The 18777-nt window shown below is 52.5% G+C and overlaps 1 protein-coding gene across 1 annotated transcript; it reads left to right on the top strand.

Annotated features, from left to right (window-relative positions):
- The first annotated feature begins 11770 nt into the window (after window positions 1–11770).
- Slc32a1 (solute carrier family 32 member 1) lies at window positions 11771–15588 on the top strand. Its single transcript, XM_050150639.1, has 2 exons — window positions 11771–12160; window positions 14401–15588. The coding sequence occupies exons 1-2, from the start codon at window positions 11771–11773 to the stop codon at window positions 15586–15588; spliced, it is 1578 nt and encodes a 525-aa protein (XP_050006596.1).
- The last annotated feature ends 3189 nt before the right edge of the window (window positions 15589–18777 follow it).

Genomic DNA, 18777 nt, shown 5'->3' with positions numbered 1-18777 from the left:
GCATAGATGCATGCATTTCTGAGCCACATGAAATAAAAGTGAATTTAGAGAAGGAGCGAACGCAGAAACTTTCTGCTCTGGGAAAAGGCTAAGAAGAGGCTGTGTCCCTTGCTTGCTCACTGGGGACACTGAGTGAACACCTCCTTCCATTCCCTCTCCTCAAGCACTCAAGCTAATTATGGGCTTGGGGTCTCCTCACCTATTGATCTTGGATCAGGAGCATTAGATGGATTCCCAGGAGCCTCTGGCTTTTCAAAGTCATTTTCCTATACGATACATCTCTGTTTGTGTGTGTTGCCTGTGGTCCCTGGATGTGCTCCCATGGTGGCTGAGGGGCAGAGATGGTGGTGGCTGTTAGAGATGAAGACATCAAGAAAGACCTCAATGGGGAGGGCAGAGGCCACCCTAGGAAAGAGGGTGAAGAGGAGAAGAGGGAACACCTGAATACAATGGAGGTTGAGCAGCAAAACAGGAACCCCCTGCCCCTGATTTCCTTACATCCTACCCACTCCCACCTGTGGAAGCAATGGATGATCTGGTATCTTGTTAAGAGGCTCCCAGGAGTCCTGCAGGGGTCATGCCCTGACATCAGGTGTCACTGAGAGTACTGATGTACAGTGCGCCAGACTCTGGGGCCTTGGGGTGATCTGTTTCTGCTTGTCTTAGTAAGACATCAAACTCAGTGCCAACTGCTCCCAAACCCCATATCTCAGGCACGGCTGTCTCTTTGTCTTGAGTCTGGCCAGCTAGAGCCAAGCATCCACTTCTGGTCCAAAGAGAAGCAGAGAAGGGCCCTGGCCCCAGCTCCCCTGAAGCCATGCTGCCCCTGCCCTTCCTGCAGTGCCATGGAACCTCTGGATCCCTCCAGGAATGCTCCTTTGGACTGGAGTTAGTGGCTGAAGTTGAGTGTACAATGAGGTGATGCACACTGGACACTCAGCATATTAGATGGAAAGAATCCTTGATTCATGAAAACAGTCTATGACAAACACTGGGAAGAGAACACAGACTAAGACTATACGCATGCCCTGAAAGGCAGTCTGTGGCAGGAGAAAGGCAGACTCCATTTCTACAGACCACCGTGAGCTGGACGGTCCAGCAAGACTCCCTGAATAAGATAGGAGGCCCAAAGGAAGAAGAAAATATCCCAGCAGGGGAGATGATAAAAGGCAAGCCTTGCTGAAGTACAGAGCTGGGTGACTTAGGGACTCATTCCCATTTCTCCAAGTCCTGCCTTCCAGTGTGTGCTTGGTGCCCCTTCTGGTCCTTGCCTGGCTGTCATCACTGTGGTTTCTCCACAGGTCTGTGGAGAAATGTCTCTTTGATCGGCTTCATGATGAGGACCACATTTGGGTTTGAGTGGCATTGTGCCCACAGAGGCAGCCTGCAGTGATACAAGATGCTAGCACACAGGCCTCAGGATGACATAGCCCTGGGTCACTTGCCTGGCACAGCCCTCCTCTGGGGTGGGTGTTGAAGAGAAAGAGCCCAGGGACTCAGACCCTCTTCATCTGGAGTGAGGAGCATGCTGGGATTTTCAGGCAGTCCTCGAGCTGTCCTTAAATGAGCCCTAATGACTGCTGATTGCTCCTTTGTCACTGGGCTGCCTGTCAGAGCCACTTCCATCTGCAGCAGCAGGGGTGAGGGTGGGGGATGGGGACTGTGCGTCCCCTGTGCACACTAGCTTCCTATTTTAAGATGAACACGTGTGGCGGGAGACTGGAGCGCCCCCCTCCCAGCTCTGAGAGATTCAGACACAGAAGGCACGGGGGACATGTAGGGGCTACTCCACGTATGGTGCACATCTGTCAATGCTGGGGCAGGATCGTGTCCCTTTGGGACTGATGGGTAACAGGTTCAGAGATCTGATAGAAGACAAACAGGACCCAGGTGAAGTTTCCTTCACCAATTCAGTCAAAGTTGGTTACCGAACGCTTACTCTCTGGCCAGCATGAGCTGCACACTAAACACAACCTCAAAGTCCTGCAATCTAAATGATAACCAGTACTTACCACGGGCCACCTGGTGAGTCCCTGTCCTCCAGGGAAGAAAGGCCACCACTCCTCCCACCAGCACTAGGAAGCCAAGTAAAGCAGGCACTAGGGCAAGTGTGGGCGTTTCTTGCTGAGCCCGTCCTGCAGGTCATTTAGGCTGAAAGTGAGCAACAAGCAGGGAACAGGGAGGCAGCAGGGACTGCGGGCTGAGGATATGAGACAAAGGGTTCTAAGAGGAAATAAATGACCCCTGGGTGACTATAGGAAATCTCAGAGAGCTCACATCCTGGGTACGGTGAAGGACCCAGATGAGCCGATTAGCCCCTTGAAGGCACCACAAACCGAGATTGTATTGAACTGGAGAACCCCACTGTAACACCACAGAAAGCCTCCACCCAACTTCCTTTGGATGCTATGGGCAACTTCCTGCACTGCCGTTCAACAATGAACCCCCCTACACACACACCAGGGCTGGAGGGACGGCTCACTGGCTAGAGTGTTTGCTATGCAAGCCTGAGAACTGAGTTCAGATCTCAGCACTTATGTAAAAATCTGTGAGTGGCATCGCACACCTGTAACTCCGTGTTGAGGAGCAGAGACAGGTGGATTCCAGGCACTTGCTGGGCAGACAATCTAACTGGAACAGGGAATTCTAGGTTTGGAAAGATACCTTGGGATGGCTGTTCTTGGTTGTCAACTTGACCATGCCTGCAATGAACTACAATCCAGAAATGGAGGGCACACCTATGTGAGATTATTTTGCTTGGTGTGAAGTGGGCAAATCCACTTCTAGTCCAGACTTTTGAGGTAGGAAGACATACGGTTCTGGTCTGGATCTTGAGGCAGGAAGACCCAGCTTTACTCTTGGCCACAGTTTTTGCTGGAAGCCAATATAAGGACATAGAAGAAGGAAGCTCGTGCTCTTTGCTGAAGGGTCCTGAGATCCTTGCTGGCTCCTAGAATGGCATGGATCTTTGCAATCCTAGGAAATGACTGAAGAAGATATCCTGATGTCCTCCTCTTGCCTCCACACACCTGCGCTGGTGAAGGCACACACATGTACAGCAAACAAAGACAGTGAACGCATCCTTTCCCCATTGCTGGGGCATAGTTCCAGGATGATTACCCGGTTTAACAGAAGAGGAAACTGGAGCCAAGAGACTAGGGGTCACTTGTTCAGGAGAAGGACATCAGCAGCAATGAAGGTGACTGTAGAGCTTTGCTCTCAGCCAACGTGACCCCAGGGCTGTCCCTTGACCCAGCGATCATGAGGGCAGCCAGGTGCCCTTTGCTGCCCTGACAGTTGCTGGAACAACTTCAGCCCCTCGCTGTAAACAGCGAGCCCCTCCCCCTCCTTCAGCCCGTCCTCCCCACGGCCCCACTCAGAGCTCAGAGCTATTAACCAGGTCACACTGGCTTGTCCCAGTCTGATAGTTCCCTTAATTGCCTTTTTATAGCACGTCGTACAACTGTTCATTACGCTGTCATACTTCCCCTCGAAGGCAGCAGTGGGGGAGATGAATGGAGGATGGAGACCCGTCCAGGTGGCAGGGGCAGTGGGGGGCACCAGTGTGTGCGGCTTATTTTCTCCTTGGTCAGACCGAATTAAATGCATGCTTCTCACACTCAACTAACACACAAGCCAGCTATAAGTGGGGAGAGAATCCACAGCCGCTCTCCAACAGTTGACACGTTATCTTTATTATAATGTTACTGGAATAGGCACCCTCTGAAAGCTGGGTACAGATATCTTATCCTTTTTGCAACATACAACTGGAAATGCAAATACAACATAATACTGCAAGACTGAGCTTTGAAATCAGGAAATTCATTAACACAATTAATGCAATGTGATGGATGGGGGTGCCGCTGAAATTAAATTCCACTCACCCGGTGTCTACAGTTCCCTGTGTTTCTGTGTTTGGACCCCCTCTGGGTGTTTTGTCCTAAGACCTGTGACAGCTAAAGCAGGATTGGGCCACCCTAAAGATTTAGAATCTGCTGGTAGGTGTTTTAGATATAAAACAGGAAACTGGGCAATTCTCAGGATAAGCTCACACATGCCATTCTAGGAGCCAGCAAGGATCTCAGGACCCTTCAGCAGGCACAGGGATCTAAGCTATCCTGTGGGAAGAGCCTTGCGTTCTTGAAGTTGGAAAGCCCAGGACGTAGAGCATCGTAGAGTCAATGCAGGTAGAATTGCTCTAGAGCTGATTATTTGGGGCAGAGGGAGTCATACTAAGTTTGCAGACCCCTCTTATAGCCCTGAAACCAAAGCTCTGCCTGGCGGACTCGCTTGAAGCACCAAGACTAGAAGAGCTGTTCTGAGTTTGGGGTTGAATCTTAGATCTGCCACTACCTTTCTGCGAAGCGCTGGGAAAGTCACTCAGTCTTGTATTCCTGTGCCCCCATCTGTAAAATCCACACTCAAGGCGATGTTATGAGACTTGAGGATGTTGTAACTCAGATTTGGCATTTAGACTTGACCTATCGGAGAGTAAACATTTACTAAATATTACTTAAAGTTATTATTGGACTGGAGAGGTGGCTGAGAGGTTAAAAGTACTTTCTGCTCTTGCAGGGGATTTGGGTTCAGTCCCCAGCAGCCATACGGTGGTTCATCAACTGTAACTCCAGTTCCAGGGTATATATGATGCTTCTTCTGACCTCTGAGGACACAGGCATGTGTGTGGTGAACAGACATACATTTGGGCAAAACATCCATACACAACAAATAATAAATCTTAAAAAAATTATTTTTTTAGGTAGGGTTTCTCTGTGAGCCCTGGCTGTCCTGAAACTTACTCTGTAGAGTAAGCTAGCTAAAACGTCTTATTAGTGATGTGTGTGTGTTAGAGAGAGACAGAGAGACAAAGGGAGGGCACACATGCCACAGTGCATGTGTGGAGGACAGAGGAGAGCTCAAGAGGAGAGCTGTTTCTTCCATTGTGGATTTCAGGAATTAAACTCAGATCACCAGGCTTGCCCAGCAAGTGTTTTTACCCACAAAGCCATCTCATCACCCCTAAATGTTATGATTGATATCAACTAACTCTAGCTTTCAACAGAACTGGAAGAAACTTCTAGTAGAAGTTTCCAGATTAAATTCTCAGACCATTGACTCACCAGGGTTGGGTTTGGAGAGGGGAATTTGGCCCCACCAGATGTCCACAAGGGCTGTGGTTGAGAAGAACCCTTGCCTTGGTCTCTGAGCTGTTAGGGTCTGGCATAAGAAGGTCATAGCACACCCCATTCATGCAGGCTTTGTGTATGCTAGGCAAGCTACAGCCTCATCGTTGTTTGTTTTGTTTGGGATTTATTATAATAACTTTTAATGTGTATTTGTATGGTGTGTGTGTATGTGCATGCACATGAGTGTGTGTGTGTGTGTGTGTGTGTGTGTGCTAGTAGTATACACAAACACATGGAGATCAGAGGATGACCCAGGGAGACAGTTCTTTCCTACTTGGGGTCTGGAAATCAAATGCAGATCATCAGGTAAATTCTTTTATGTGGGGGACTGGAGAGATGGCTCAGAGATTAAGAGCACTGACTGCTCTTCCAGAGGACCCAGGTTCAATTCTCAGCACTCACACGGTAGCTCACAACTGTCTGTAATTCCAATTCTAGGGGACCCAATGCTAATGCACATAAAATAAAAATAAATAAATTAAGAAAAATTCTTTTATGCAATTTTACTTGCTGAGCCATCTCACTGCCTCCCCTCTCTTTTTTAATTTTTGCAATAGAATTTCACTATGTAGCCCAGGCTAGCCTTCAAATCCATTTCCCATTTGCCTATGCCATCAAGCCCAACTTGAAAGTAGGTTTTGTCCAGTATAGGCTGACCAAAGAAGCCTCTAGCTGAAGCAAGGGCCACTCCCTTAGCCTCAGTAACACTCTCCTCACCCCCATCATTTTCCCTCCCTGCCTTCCCTTTCCCCTTGTTGGTGCCACTAACGATCCAGCGTCATCTCCCTGTGCCCAATTCTGCAGGTGTTGCTTTAACCAGCTCTGGTGGTAGAGCACAACCTTCGCAGAAGAACACCAAGAGATTGACAGTCGCTGGCGTATTTGAATGTCTCACCTTGTGACCGTAGGGGAAAATCCCCACAGAGAGTTTTCAATAGTATCAAGCACACCCACAGCCCCCAATAAAGACTAACTCTGTCCCAGCAGGACCAGGGGTATAGGTAGCCAGTCCTCAGTGCTTCTGAGCTCCTGGCGTCCAGGTCCTTGTCGCATAGGCTTGCTGGGACCAGAGCCTCTGTCATGATATCTCTCAGTTGTTGTATGTGGTGAGCCCAGGTTCCAAAAGGAATTCCCTGGATCTGACCATGGTCCCCAAGCTTGTCTCAATACGAGTCATGTCTGGTATGTGTGCATATAATTAGCTTTCAGATACATGGAAGAGAATGTGAGCATAGAAGCTACATCTACCTCCAGGAGTTACAGAAGTCAGAATTTAGGACCAGACTTAGGCCATTAGATATATGGTTCTTTGATGGTTTAGAGCAACCCAAAATGAATATTGGTTCTATGTATGGGAGACAGTGAGAAATAAAGATGACATGCTTTTTTATGTTCTGCCACACACACACACACACACACAGAGAGAGAGAGAGAGAGAGAGAGAGAGAGAGAGAGAGAGAGAGAGAGAGAGAGCATGCACACACACACCACACAACTGACAGAAGGGCTGTGTTTTCACAAAGGAGAGCATCATTTGGTCTAATCCAGGACTCTTCCTTCAATTCTGGGCAGCTTCCCGTGGCTTTCGGGGCTACCAAGGGTAAGGAGTGTGCCCACATGTCCCTTGCTTCCTGGTTGCTTTCAAAACTCTCAGCACAGAAAGCATGAATCTAGAAGCCCAACAGTCAATGAAATCTAGTATCCCTTGGGCATGGTCCCTGACAGGACATTCAGCTTTTGCTTGGATGTCCCCAGGAGAGGATATGTCACCACCTCAGCAAAGAAGACTTCTAGGTTTACAGTCACTAACATACTTGAATATGTTGTACCCTGAGCCAGCAAAGGCAGCCCTTACACCTTCTAGTTTGTACCTTGGAAGGCAGAAGTCAGGATCTTTGTTCTCTGTGTGCACTGTCCACTGGCCTTCTACCTGGCTGTCTAGTCCCTCCTTTGTGCTTGTAGACCAAGCATGGAGAAACTGCGCTCTACTGTTGGGCAAAACTGCACGCTCCTTTCTGCTGTGAGAAACACCTTAGGATGCTTCAATTGCAGGGTATTAGAGCCTTGTCCCTCAGCAGGAAAAGGCTCACAGAGAGAAAAGGCAAAGGAGGGCTCTGAGCCACAGTGGGGGCAGGGAAAGGGGGTCTGTCTGTGATCATTCAGCCCCGAAATGATCCTCATGATGATGACTTTCCAGGCCATTAATTCAAGGGCTCCAGGCCCCCCCCCCCACATCACTGCCTGCTCTGGGAGATAAGCCCAGTTCTTTTTAACCCTACCTCTTCCCCCAAAGTGGCTTCCATCTCTGCTGGGCAGATATTTAACTCCCTGGATCCTGAAAAGCTTCAATGACTCATGGTGCCCATGCATCAGGAAAGGAGGCACACGTTATCTGGGCCCCAGAACCCTGATCCTTGGCTTTCTAGGAGTCCTGGGAGCTTCTGTCTATACTCTGTCAGGAAGTCCAGGTTCCCCCAAGGCAGAGGGACCCCACGGTGGCCCTAGGAGAAGGTACCCATCCCCAGACAGGACAGCTACAGCTTCAGTTCCCTCGCCACAAATCGCCCTCCCCATTTCTTAGTCACGGGATTTGGAGGTCAGAAGGGAAAACTGTGGCACCTCAGCCTCCTTGCCAGTGTCCGGCTGTCTGACACTCTTTCCCTTCCCATCTCTTTTTGTCTTCTCCTTTGTTCTCGCTTCTTTACAATCAGTGGTCACCTAAGGATGCTCCTGCGTGGTGTTTTCAGTGTGAATCATGTGTCCTCATGTCTGGGAGCCTGCTTGTGTATGTTTCTCCATGTTTGTACCTACCCTTGTGTTATATGTGTCTAAGCCTGTTATCTGCCTGTGAGAATGACTCCTCAGTGTCTGGTTTCTTTGTATGGGGCCAGTCTTGGTACAAATCTGGCACTGTGTGTGTGCTGGTCTGTCCTTGATCTGCACGTAGTTCTGTCAGTTGCCCTGTATGAGTCTGTGTGTTCATCTGTATGAGTCTCCCAACGTACTTGAACCTGTAGGTTGGTCCTCATCTCCTCCACGTTTCTGCCACTTGGTTTGCCAATGTATATGTGTCTATGAGTGTATTATGAGGTTTTCCATTGTGATATGTGTTTATGAGTGTATGCATGAGGTTTGCCATTGTATATGTGTTTGTGAGTGTATGTATGTGAGAGCTTGTACGTGTATATGCTGTGTTTCTACTCAGGGTCGTAGCCCATGCAGAGTCTTATCATAGTGAGCACCCAAGAAAAGCCATGCAGAATAATCTCGAGTCGGATGGCTTCACTAAAGCACAGCTTAACTCACCATCAGCTGGCTCAGTCCCATGCCCTCCACCCTCTTTCTGACCATTCTCTTGTCCCCAGGACAGCTCAGAACTGGAAGGGGCAGGTGGGTCTGAGACAAAAAGTATTCCTAGCCCAGTTTGCTCAGACTCTCAGACCCAGCCACATGCCTTCTGTATGCACACTTGCACCCCAGACAACAAGTAGCGTCTGGATACAATAACAAGACCAGTGGCAACAGCTGCCACATATTAGGTACGAAACACACATTAAGTAGTTTATATACAAGAGTTTTCTGAATTCTCTGAATAGTTATATGAGGCAGATCTCACATGGAAGGGATGAGAAAATGAGAATAAGAGGAACTAGGAGGGCAGGCCAACCAACTCCCTCGTGCTGGGATAGGACGAAGCAGGATTACCCCGTGAATGACAGGCTGCTCCGGAGCTTGCCACAGCCACTTCCAGCCTGGGAAGAAGCATTCACTGCAAACTGCAGGAAGAGGAGGTCCTTCCCAGCTGCTGCTCACAGCCCATTTTAACCAGAGGAGCTAAGATCTGATCTCGGATTTCACCTCTCTGGGCAGTGAAGGATCAAAGACTCAACAACAGTCCGAGAGAGGCGATGGAGGTTTACACAGAGGAAGGATCTCTGGGGGAATCGTCTAGCTCCCTGGGTTCTAGGCTGGCTTCCCCTTGGATGACCTTGAGCAGGACACTTCAATACATTGCAGGGATGAGGGTTTGCGTATCTGTAAAGTTAGGGACGAAAAGAGGCTCTGTCAGGATATTTGAAGATGGGGGACAGGATAAATCAAGTGCTCCCTCAAAATTAGATCTCAGAGCTGGGAATTGGGGTGAGGAGTGCAGGTGGGGACCACACTTGTTCTGGTAACTCCAACAGAATGGCCAGGCACAGTAAGATGGTAAAAAAGGTGCACAGAATGAGTGAATAAATAAATGGCCTCGTTTCTCACCAATGAACCCAACAGCCCACTGGCTCAATAATAATAATAATAATAATAATAATAATAATAATAATAATAATAAAACACTGTAAAGAAAACAAAAGAGAAGATAAGTGCTTTGGACTTGCTTGTCAAGGAAGGCATCCATAACTATCTTAAAGCGTGTGTTGAAGGGCACCAGAGGTCACTGCAAAGACACTAGGTCCCTCTGCCTACATTTGTCAGGTGGGCCGGAGGAATTCCTACAGGAAGAAGAGACTAGGAAGGGACGGAAACCCTTGTCTGGAGGAATCTGTAGGGCAAACCTCTGGGTTGAAGGGTCCCTTCTGTTCAAAGCTTTTTTGGAAGGGAGGATGTCCGTGTACCTACTGAGAAGGAATCTCTGTCTTGTCTTTGCTTCTATCAAATGGCTGGAGGTGACCAGAATTCGCTATGTTGGGGGAAGGGTTTGATCTTGGTTTGGCAGGAAGTGGATTTTTTTTTTTTTTTTGCAGTGGGCATGTGTGAGGGAAGGGGGCTCTCGTAGGGAGGGGTGAGGAACACTCTTTCCGACGTATGGAGGTCCCCTACTTGGGAGAGAGACCTGTCAGAGACCAAGAGGTGCTTGAATTGAAGGGGGAGGGGCTAAGGGTAGCCCGTCTAGTCCTGGCAGCTCCTACTCGCTGGTCAAAGCCCTCAGGCCGCCCTACTTGTGCGCTGACCTGGGCTAATCTAAAAATACTGCACAGGAGGGAGAGACTGGGGTTCCCACGAAGAACGAGTCTTCAGAGGGGACATGGGGGGGTGTCATCATTTCTTTCAGCTTTCCTCGGCCCAGTGACAACGCTCTCTATGCTGGGTCTGCTGCAGGTTCCATCCCGTGGTTTATTGCTCTGGAGTTAGAGAAAGAACCTAGCTGAGGACATAGGCAGGGACCCACACGGAACAGCCTCAGCCGACCCGCACCTCACGGAGACTACAAAGGGACTCACGCCAGCACACACGCAAGCAACTCCATTCAGGAACAGCAGCTCTGCACCGAGTCTCCACTGTGCACAAAACCGCACACGGAACACACACGATTACCGAACCTCACGCTCAGAGTTCACACAGCGCCGACCCACAGCGGTATCTGATGCGATGTCTTTGTCTCTGCATCTCTTTGGTCTTCGTGCTCGCACACAGACGCACGACACTCAACAGAAGCATCCAAGCTCTCACAGTCCAGGGGGGCGGTGATCTGAGCCTGGCCGAGCGCACCGTGTATCTGCGCCCGGGATCGCAGGACCGTGAAGCCCGCCTTTCCTCCATCCTGCCTTTGCTACCGAGAGGCATCCTTTGAGTCCTGCTCCTTCCAAGCCTCCATATAAAAAGAGAAAGAGAGAAAGGGAAAAAAGCGAACTGGCAGCCTTTCGCCTCCACTCTGCGCGCATCTGGAGAGCAGTTGGTGGCGAGCTACCCGCTTCCATCGTGGCATCCCTGGACGGCAGAAACGGCTTAGACGGTCCTGTCCGGGGCTGAACGTCTTTAAAAGTGATCCAAGACGTTCACTTCTGTCACCAAGATGGACTTGCGACGAGATTTAAGAGCGCGTAATAGATGGCAGGGAGACAGACAGCCCGCCCGGCTCCGCTAAAGACCGGCAACTGTCCTATGGCTATCCGGACTTCAAGCCAGAAGTTCTGGGTCCGAAAAGCTTGGGGACTCTGGAGGGTTGGTCTGGGGATGGAGGACCTCAATAACCAGCCCACACTGAACTCCTCCCTCCTTGCGGCGGCGACGAGGTGGGACGGGCCAGGGAGCCCGCTTAGCACCTCCTCCAGAAATGCAGCACTTGGGGGGCTCCCCACCCACATCTCCCCGTGCTCCTTCCCACCGCCTTCCCAAGGGTTCCTCTCTCCAGCCCCTATCACACTTCCGAAACCTTCTGTGGCCCCTTTCCCTCCTCCCAGCCCCCACCTCAAGTCCCCCGGCTTGGGCAGTATCCCCTTTCCGCCCTCCGCCCACGCACCGCCTGACTCCGAGGGGGTGCGAGCGCATTGGGCTGCGCCCGCGTGGGGGCGCCGCGCCAGCCTCGCGTAGCTGCTCTGACGCCGCCGTCGCCGCCGCCCTCTGCAGCCCGGCAGGCACCCGCGCCAGCTCTGCAGAGCTCTCGTCACCTCTCTGGCCGGTCCCACCGAGAGCCATCCTATCACTCCGGGAGACAGCCTCGAACGCAGGGCGCGAGGGTCATGAGCCAGAGCGCCCCGGGGTGCCGCGCCAAGAGCCAGCAGAGATAGCGGCCCTCGCTGCCTTAACACGCGCTCGCCGCGTCCCCAGACCCTTCTGTCCTTTCCTCCTGCCCCATCGCCACCATGGCTACCCTGCTCCGCAGCAAGCTGACCAATGTGGCCACGTCCGTGTCCAACAAGTCCCAGGCCAAGGTGAGCGGCATGTTTGCCAGGATGGGGTTTCAGGCGGCTACGGATGAGGAGGCGGTGGGCTTCGCGCACTGCGACGACCTCGACTTTGAGCATCGCCAAGGCCTGCAGATGGACATCCTGAAATCAGAAGGCGAGCCTTGCGGAGAGGAAGGCGCCGAGCCGCCCGTCGAAGGAGACATCCATTATCAGCGCGGCGGCGCTCCTCTGCCACCGTCTGGCTCCAAGGACCAAGCCGTGGGAGCTGGTGGCGAGTTCGGGGGTCATGACAAGCCTAAGATCACAGCGTGGGAGGCGGGCTGGAACGTGACAAACGCCATTCAGGTGAGCGCGGGATTCCCAGCTCTTACTGTCACCACCCCCACCTGAGCGGTGATTGCCGGGCTCTGCTCCCACACGAACCCCGCAGAGGTCTAGGTTTCAATGCCCGTTCCCCCCAGGACTCGAGAATTTATCTCCTCTTCTCCGACCTTCCTAGCTGTGTGGGGGATCTACGCCCCCAGGTGGTGTCCTGTTCAGATCCACACAGCCTCCTCTTACTGCCCCTGCGGCAGGACAACTTGGCTGAGGTTTGGGGCGGGAGGGGGGGGGCACAAATTTAGAGACCCTGCAAAAGCTGGAGAAATGGGGAAGAGCTTGGGGCGGAGGTGGGGGTGGGAGGGAGAAAGAAAACCAGGATCGGAAGGGACAGTTTGCCTTGGGCTGCGAAATGGAGTCACAGTTGCATTTTCCGGAGGAGATAGAGGGTGGGGGCGGCAGGGGGGGGGAGGGAGAGCTGAGCTGGGAGTCTCCTCCTCCGGACACACGCAGAAATTGTGCACACGTACAGAGACAGACATGTCTGTCTCCTCGGTCCCCTTCCCCATGAACAAACAGGCACATGACATGCATCGATTTACAATTGACGAGGTTACCCGAGACGTACTTGGTACACCCCAAGGCTTTCCTCCAATTGCAGCAATACTTTTTACACAGCAAGTGCCCATGTCCTAACTTGATTATAGTGCATGCACACACAAGCACACACTCAGGCAGACACAGCACCCACTTGGCTGGTGCAGCTTTGTTGGAGACTAACAGGCTAGCACATAGGACTCCGCGCCACGCAGCTGCGCAGACTGACTCCTTTCGCCCGAAATCCCGGCTGCACTGAAGAAGCCCAAGCGCCTGCTCCACCTTCGGGCCAAGCAGCTCCAGAGGCTGAGAACTGCCTTAGGCCGTCAAACTCGTCCTCTGTAACCTCTAATCCCAACCCCTAGTCCAGTCCCATTCCCACCAGGAGCGCGGAACTCCTCCGCTGAATGATTTGGATGTCTCAAAACAACCCCGGGAGCGGGCAGGGGTTGATGGGCCCCAACTTCTGGGAGGGAGGAGGCCTCGATTCTGGGAGCCCTTGGGCTCTTTGTCTTGGCTCCCTAGCTTCTCTGGAGTGTTGACTCGTTGAGACAGAGAACGCAGGTTTTTTAGGGGTGGAAGGCAGCAGCTGGGTTTCTCTGGACTTTAGATTCGGAGGGATGCTTAGGTGTTTCTCTTCCCGTGGCACTTCCCACTCAGGGACAGGAGATTGAAAGAATACAGGATAGGGTTGGAGTCCCAGAGGCCTTCGCGATTGCAGGTGTTTCTCCCTGTGTCTTTCATGGTTCTCTAGCCCGGAGAAAGGTAGGCTGGAGGTGCGCAGGCCTCGGGAATCTTGTATTTCGTTAGCTTTTTTTTTTTTCTCCATGTAAATTACAAACGACATTGCACCGCTTTGGCCCTTTCATCTGCTCGGATTCTAGAGACCTGTCGGCTTTGGTTTCCCCGCAGCAGCGGTCCTGCTTCCTGGGTGGGAAGGGTCCTTACTCTGATGCCCTTTGCAGATCCCACTTAAAATACCCTTCTTATGGCTCGTCCTGGCCCCAACTCCAGCCTTGTCCTAGGATTCCCAATCCATATTCCCACCCCCTCTCAGTTCCCCAAAGCCCTGTGTCTAGCCAAAGTGTCCGCATATTTCTTCCTTTCTGGCTTCTTTTGGGTTTCAGTCGGTTCCTTTCTACCCGGCCTCTACTCCTCTAGTTTGACCCTTAAGACACCTCATTAATGAGCATTCCATTCCAGGCCACCTTAAATCCGGTGCCCGGCTCTTCGGAGCTTTTCAAATTGCGCTTCTGGGACCATGTTCCTTCCAGTCCCTGCTTTCTATACCCTCTTCTGATTGTATCCCCTGGAATTATCTGCTAGGATTCCTGTATTCCCTTCTACCCTCAGACTCCTCCAGCCATCCCCCCCTCCCCCCCCCCTCCCCCCCCCCCCCCCCCCCCCCCCCCCCCCCCCCCCCCCCCCCCCCCCCCCCCCCCCCCCCGTTCCCCGCACTAGCCTTCCCTCTGACTTAACACTCAGATTCTGCTTTGGTGCCCTTTTCACGAGGATTCATCCCAATCCCCCATCCTTTCCACCTGGTCGCTTAGGCGCAAGCCCCCTCCCCTAGCTCCCTCTAGCGATAGTTTTGGGCTATACCCCCAACAATCCCTTTCCAAGGCTGCCTGGGCTGAGCTCCTGGATCTGGTTGCCTCTTTGCACCACAGGGCATGTTTGTGCTGGGCCTACCCTACGCCATCCTCCACGGCGGCTACCTGGGGTTATTCCTCATCATCTTTGCTGCAGTGGTGTGTTGCTACACCGGCAAGATCCTCATCGCATGCTTGTACGAGGAGAACGAAGACGGCGAAGTGGTGCGCGTGCGGGACTCTTATGTGGCCATAGCCAACGCGTGCTGTGCACCCCGTTTCCCCACGCTGGGTGGCCGCGTGGTTAATGTGGCCCAGATCATCGAGCTGGTGATGACGTGCATCTTGTACGTGGTGGTGAGCGGCAACCTCATGTACAATAGCTTCCCGGGGCTGCCCGTGTCGCAGAAGTCCTGGTCCATCATCGCTACGGCCGTGCTGCTGCCCTGCGCCTTCCTGAAGAACCTCAAGGCCGTTTCCAAGTTCAGTCTGCTGTGCACGCTGGCCCACTTCGTCATCAACATCCTGGTCATCGCTTACTGCCTCTCGCGCGCGCGTGACTGGGCCTGGGAGAAGGTGAAGTTCTACATCGACGTCAAGAAATTTCCCATCTCCATCGGCATCATCGTGTTCAGCTACACGTCGCAGATCTTCCTGCCCTCCCTCGAAGGTAACATGCAGCAGCCCAGCGAATTCCACTGCATGATGAACTGGACGCACATCGCCGCCTGCGTGCTCAAGGGTCTCTTCGCGCTCGTCGCCTACCTCACCTGGGCCGACGAAACCAAGGAGGTCATCACCGACAACCTGCCCGGTTCCATCCGCGCCGTGGTTAATCTCTTCCTGGTGGCCAAGGCGCTGCTGTCCTACCCGTTGCCCTTCTTCGCGGCCGTCGAAGTGCTGGAGAAGTCTCTCTTCCAGGAAGGCAGCCGTGCCTTCTTCCCCGCCTGCTACGGAGGCGATGGTCGCCTCAAGTCGTGGGGGCTGACGCTGCGCTGTGCGCTGGTGGTCTTCACGCTGCTCATGGCCATCTACGTGCCGCACTTCGCGCTGCTCATGGGCCTCACCGGCAGTCTCACGGGCGCCGGCCTGTGCTTCCTGCTGCCCAGCCTCTTCCACCTGCGCCTGCTCTGGCGCAAGCTGCTGTGGCACCAGGTCTTCTTCGATGTGGCCATCTTCGTCATCGGCGGCATCTGCAGCGTGTCCGGCTTCGTGCACTCACTCGAGGGCCTCATCGAGGCCTACCGAACCAACGCAGAGGACTAGCGGGCGGGGCCCCTGCCTCCAGCTCCCACCCCGCCTATCCCGATTACCACCCCCTATTCCTCACCCCCCGCCCCCCAGCCCCGTGCGCCACCACCGCACTAGGGAGGCCGAGCTTTAAACATCTCTGGTTCCCAGTTGCTAATTATTCAACGGGGGACCGGGTGGGGGAGGGAGGGGATAAACATCCAAGGTCCACTGCGTCTGCGTTTCTGTCGTCCTTTCTATTCCACTCGGCCCTAGTTTGCGGGGAGGGAGAGCGTATTTGTGGAGAATGTTTTCTGTCCTTCCTGGAGCCTCCCTCGCCCCAACTTTGGCTCCAGACACGGGTTGGGGTGGGAAGGGAGGGGAAAGGGGCGCCCGCAGCTCGCAGGCTCGGAAACTTGACCTTGGGGGTGGGGTGGGGGACATTTCACAGCCATCCAGTGCTTGGAATTTACAGCGTCCAGCCATTTCCAGCAAGAGCGCTCCCCATGCCCTAGACATTTCAACCTTGCGGCCAGAAGGGCTGGCCGGGAAATCCATTTCGGTCGGGCGACTTCCTTCTGGAGAAGCCGCGGCAGGAGCCTGTTTGCCTGCCGGTTTTCAGGAACCCAAACTCATCTTGTGCAATGTGTCCGGTTGTGGAACTGTATACTGTGCGTGTGGTGTGCTCGTGGTGAATAAGATGAAATGTATATCAGAAAAAAAAATCTATCTCTAATTTAGAGTGCGGTGCATAATAATTATATCCGCAAATAAAGAAGAAACAAAGGCGTTTCTGGCCTCCCGTTCCCGGCTGCCCAGCGCGGTGGTAAGTGGGAGGGAGGTGGTGGGGACACCCAGCTCTGGGCAAGTAAAACAGGGAGGGAGGAAGGAACAATTGTGGTTAAAAGGTCCTGGGAGAATTGAGTTGGTTCGACGTCAGGATGAAAGAACCAATGGACCCCTTCCAGCTAGAATTCGGAGGAATTCATAGAGAATATGGTGGATTCTTTCAGCTTCCAACACTAAAGTGGGCAGGATGCAAATTTACTGAACAAATGTTTGATTCTTAGGGTTAGGGCTAAGTTGGGTAATAGAGTAAACTCCTAGTTTACAGTAGGGGGCGTATTTCAGGGCGAGGGGAAAGCCAGGTAACAAAGGACCAAAAGCACAAATCCCTTGAGGGTCTGCAAACTTGGAGGAGAACGATAAAGGGGTGGATTGTGGGTTTTCCAGGCCCTTGGGACCAGGCGCCAAACCCATTGTCTTTCAGGCACCTAATACCCCAAAACACCCTACCTCAAGCCCCCTCTGGGGTTTATGCAGCCAGCCAAAGGGATTGGTCATTTACAACAAACCCTTGGAGCACCCCCCCCACACACACACACACACCAGCACCCCAGCCTCCTAGCCACGCCAAAGGGATTGGCCATTCCCCACTCCCCTGCACAGCTTGCCAACGTGATTGCCTGATTTATCCAAGCCAAGGAATGGGGTAGGGACTGGTCTGGGTGGTGTTTTGTTTTTCGTGCTGCCTTGAAGGGCATTTGCCTGGGTCTGCTGGGAAAGGTTAGGGTACTCTTTCAGAATGGAGCTGGAGGGCTGGGCTGCTGTTGGGTGCCCCCTCATTGTGGGAGGAGCCATTGTCTAGGCACAGGCTTTTAGAGTGAATCTAATGACTAAGCTGGGTGCCAGTCTCTCTGCAGTGGGGGAGGAGGGAGAAGAGAGGAGCAGGGAGAGTGTATCTGTGTCTCACAAACACCTTAGTAAATGTGTGTGTGCATGTCCACGTCATAGTGGCTGGGTCTTTGGTGCACCTGTGACAGTGGTGGCCTCAAATCAGTGTGGTTCTGCAGCTGCAGAACCGGAGCAGGAAGGAGTAGGCTACCAAGCAGCGCTTTGAGATGCTTGTCCCCCTCCCCGTTTCTTTGCTTTATTTCCCTTTGTCCCTATGGCGCTATGCTCAGGCCTCAGCACAAATCAAAGAATTCTATTTCCAGTCCTTCATGATCACTGATGTCTCCCAAACCCCGGGAGGAGGGCGCCGAGTGTCCATCCTCCTGCCTTGTGTCAGCTTCTCGGTGGACCAGAAGTATGCTCAGACCCAGAGCCCACATTGCAGCTCAGAAAAGGCTATACAGGGGCAGTAGTCCTGACCCACTGTGCCAGCTATGTCCTTATCCGTAGAAGGACAAATGAGATTAGCAGTAGGGACAGGAACTGCTAGCTCTAGGATTTGCTTGCATTTCTCCAGTGGGTTTTGGCTCCAATCTTTGGGCTCAATTTGAAGGGGCCCAGGTTCCTAAGAGCAAATCCTAATGGTAGCATTGGCATAGAGCCCCCTATAGTCACAAATGGAACTCTACACCTTAGTGAGTGGGTCACAAATTATCAAATTAGGATCCAGGTTCCTGGGGGAAATGGAGGCAGATGGGATCCGTCTCCATATTTCCTCGCTTCTCTCCAAAGTGCATGAACAGAGATCACAAAGAAGTTGCTAACCACAGTGCACTCACCCCTGCTGTCTGCATCCTAGGAGAGCAGCCTAGGAACACGAGGACTCTGCATCAGCCCCACCCCATACACCCAGGCTTCCCAACAGTTCCTCTCTCGCGCGCGCATCCTGACTCCGTGTGTTGTTAACTCTAATAAGCTGCCCCTATCTACTGCAGAGATATGTCGGTGTACCTGTCTTGTGCCCTTGAGAAACCACAAAGATCATGTCTGCCAGCCACAGAGTCTGGAAGTGACCCTGCCTCGCCTCCCCAGTGGTCAGAGCGTGAGCTTTCTTCTTCATTGTTTTGGTGCTTGTCTCCGAGTTCCCTCTGCTTCCCCCCCCCCCACCTCCTGGAGTTAATTCTGTTCTCCCTCCCTACCCCAGTGCTTTGCTTCAGTATCGTTCGTCAAAAGTGAGTCTTCGGTGATTTATTTTGCCAAACTCTTGATGCTCTAGTATGGGGTATTTGGTTATATGATGCACCCTTTCCCAGAGATTGATATGTTCCTTGTTCAAAGACCTTAGAGTGATGAAGGGAGCCAAACAGGTCCAAGGGGAACCACTAAGCCATGGAGAGGATCCAGGCCTTGCTGTGCATCCTTAGAACTCCGCTGTCACCAAGCCACTGCCAGTGCCTCCCCTGAACTCCTGTCTTATCTCCCTGGGGGCTTTCTAGGATACCTAGGGAGACATAATTTGGAGTTGAGGAGTTATCTCCCAACATTGAGCCA

Source organism: Alexandromys fortis, unplaced genomic scaffold, assembly GCF_014885135.2.
Source record: "Alexandromys fortis isolate MF-2015 unplaced genomic scaffold, M_Fortis_MF-2015_v1.1 scaffold_27, whole genome shotgun sequence".
In the NCBI taxonomy this organism is placed as follows: domain Eukaryota; kingdom Metazoa; phylum Chordata; class Mammalia; order Rodentia; family Cricetidae; genus Alexandromys; species Alexandromys fortis.
This window is presented reverse-complemented; position numbering and strand designations above follow the sequence as displayed.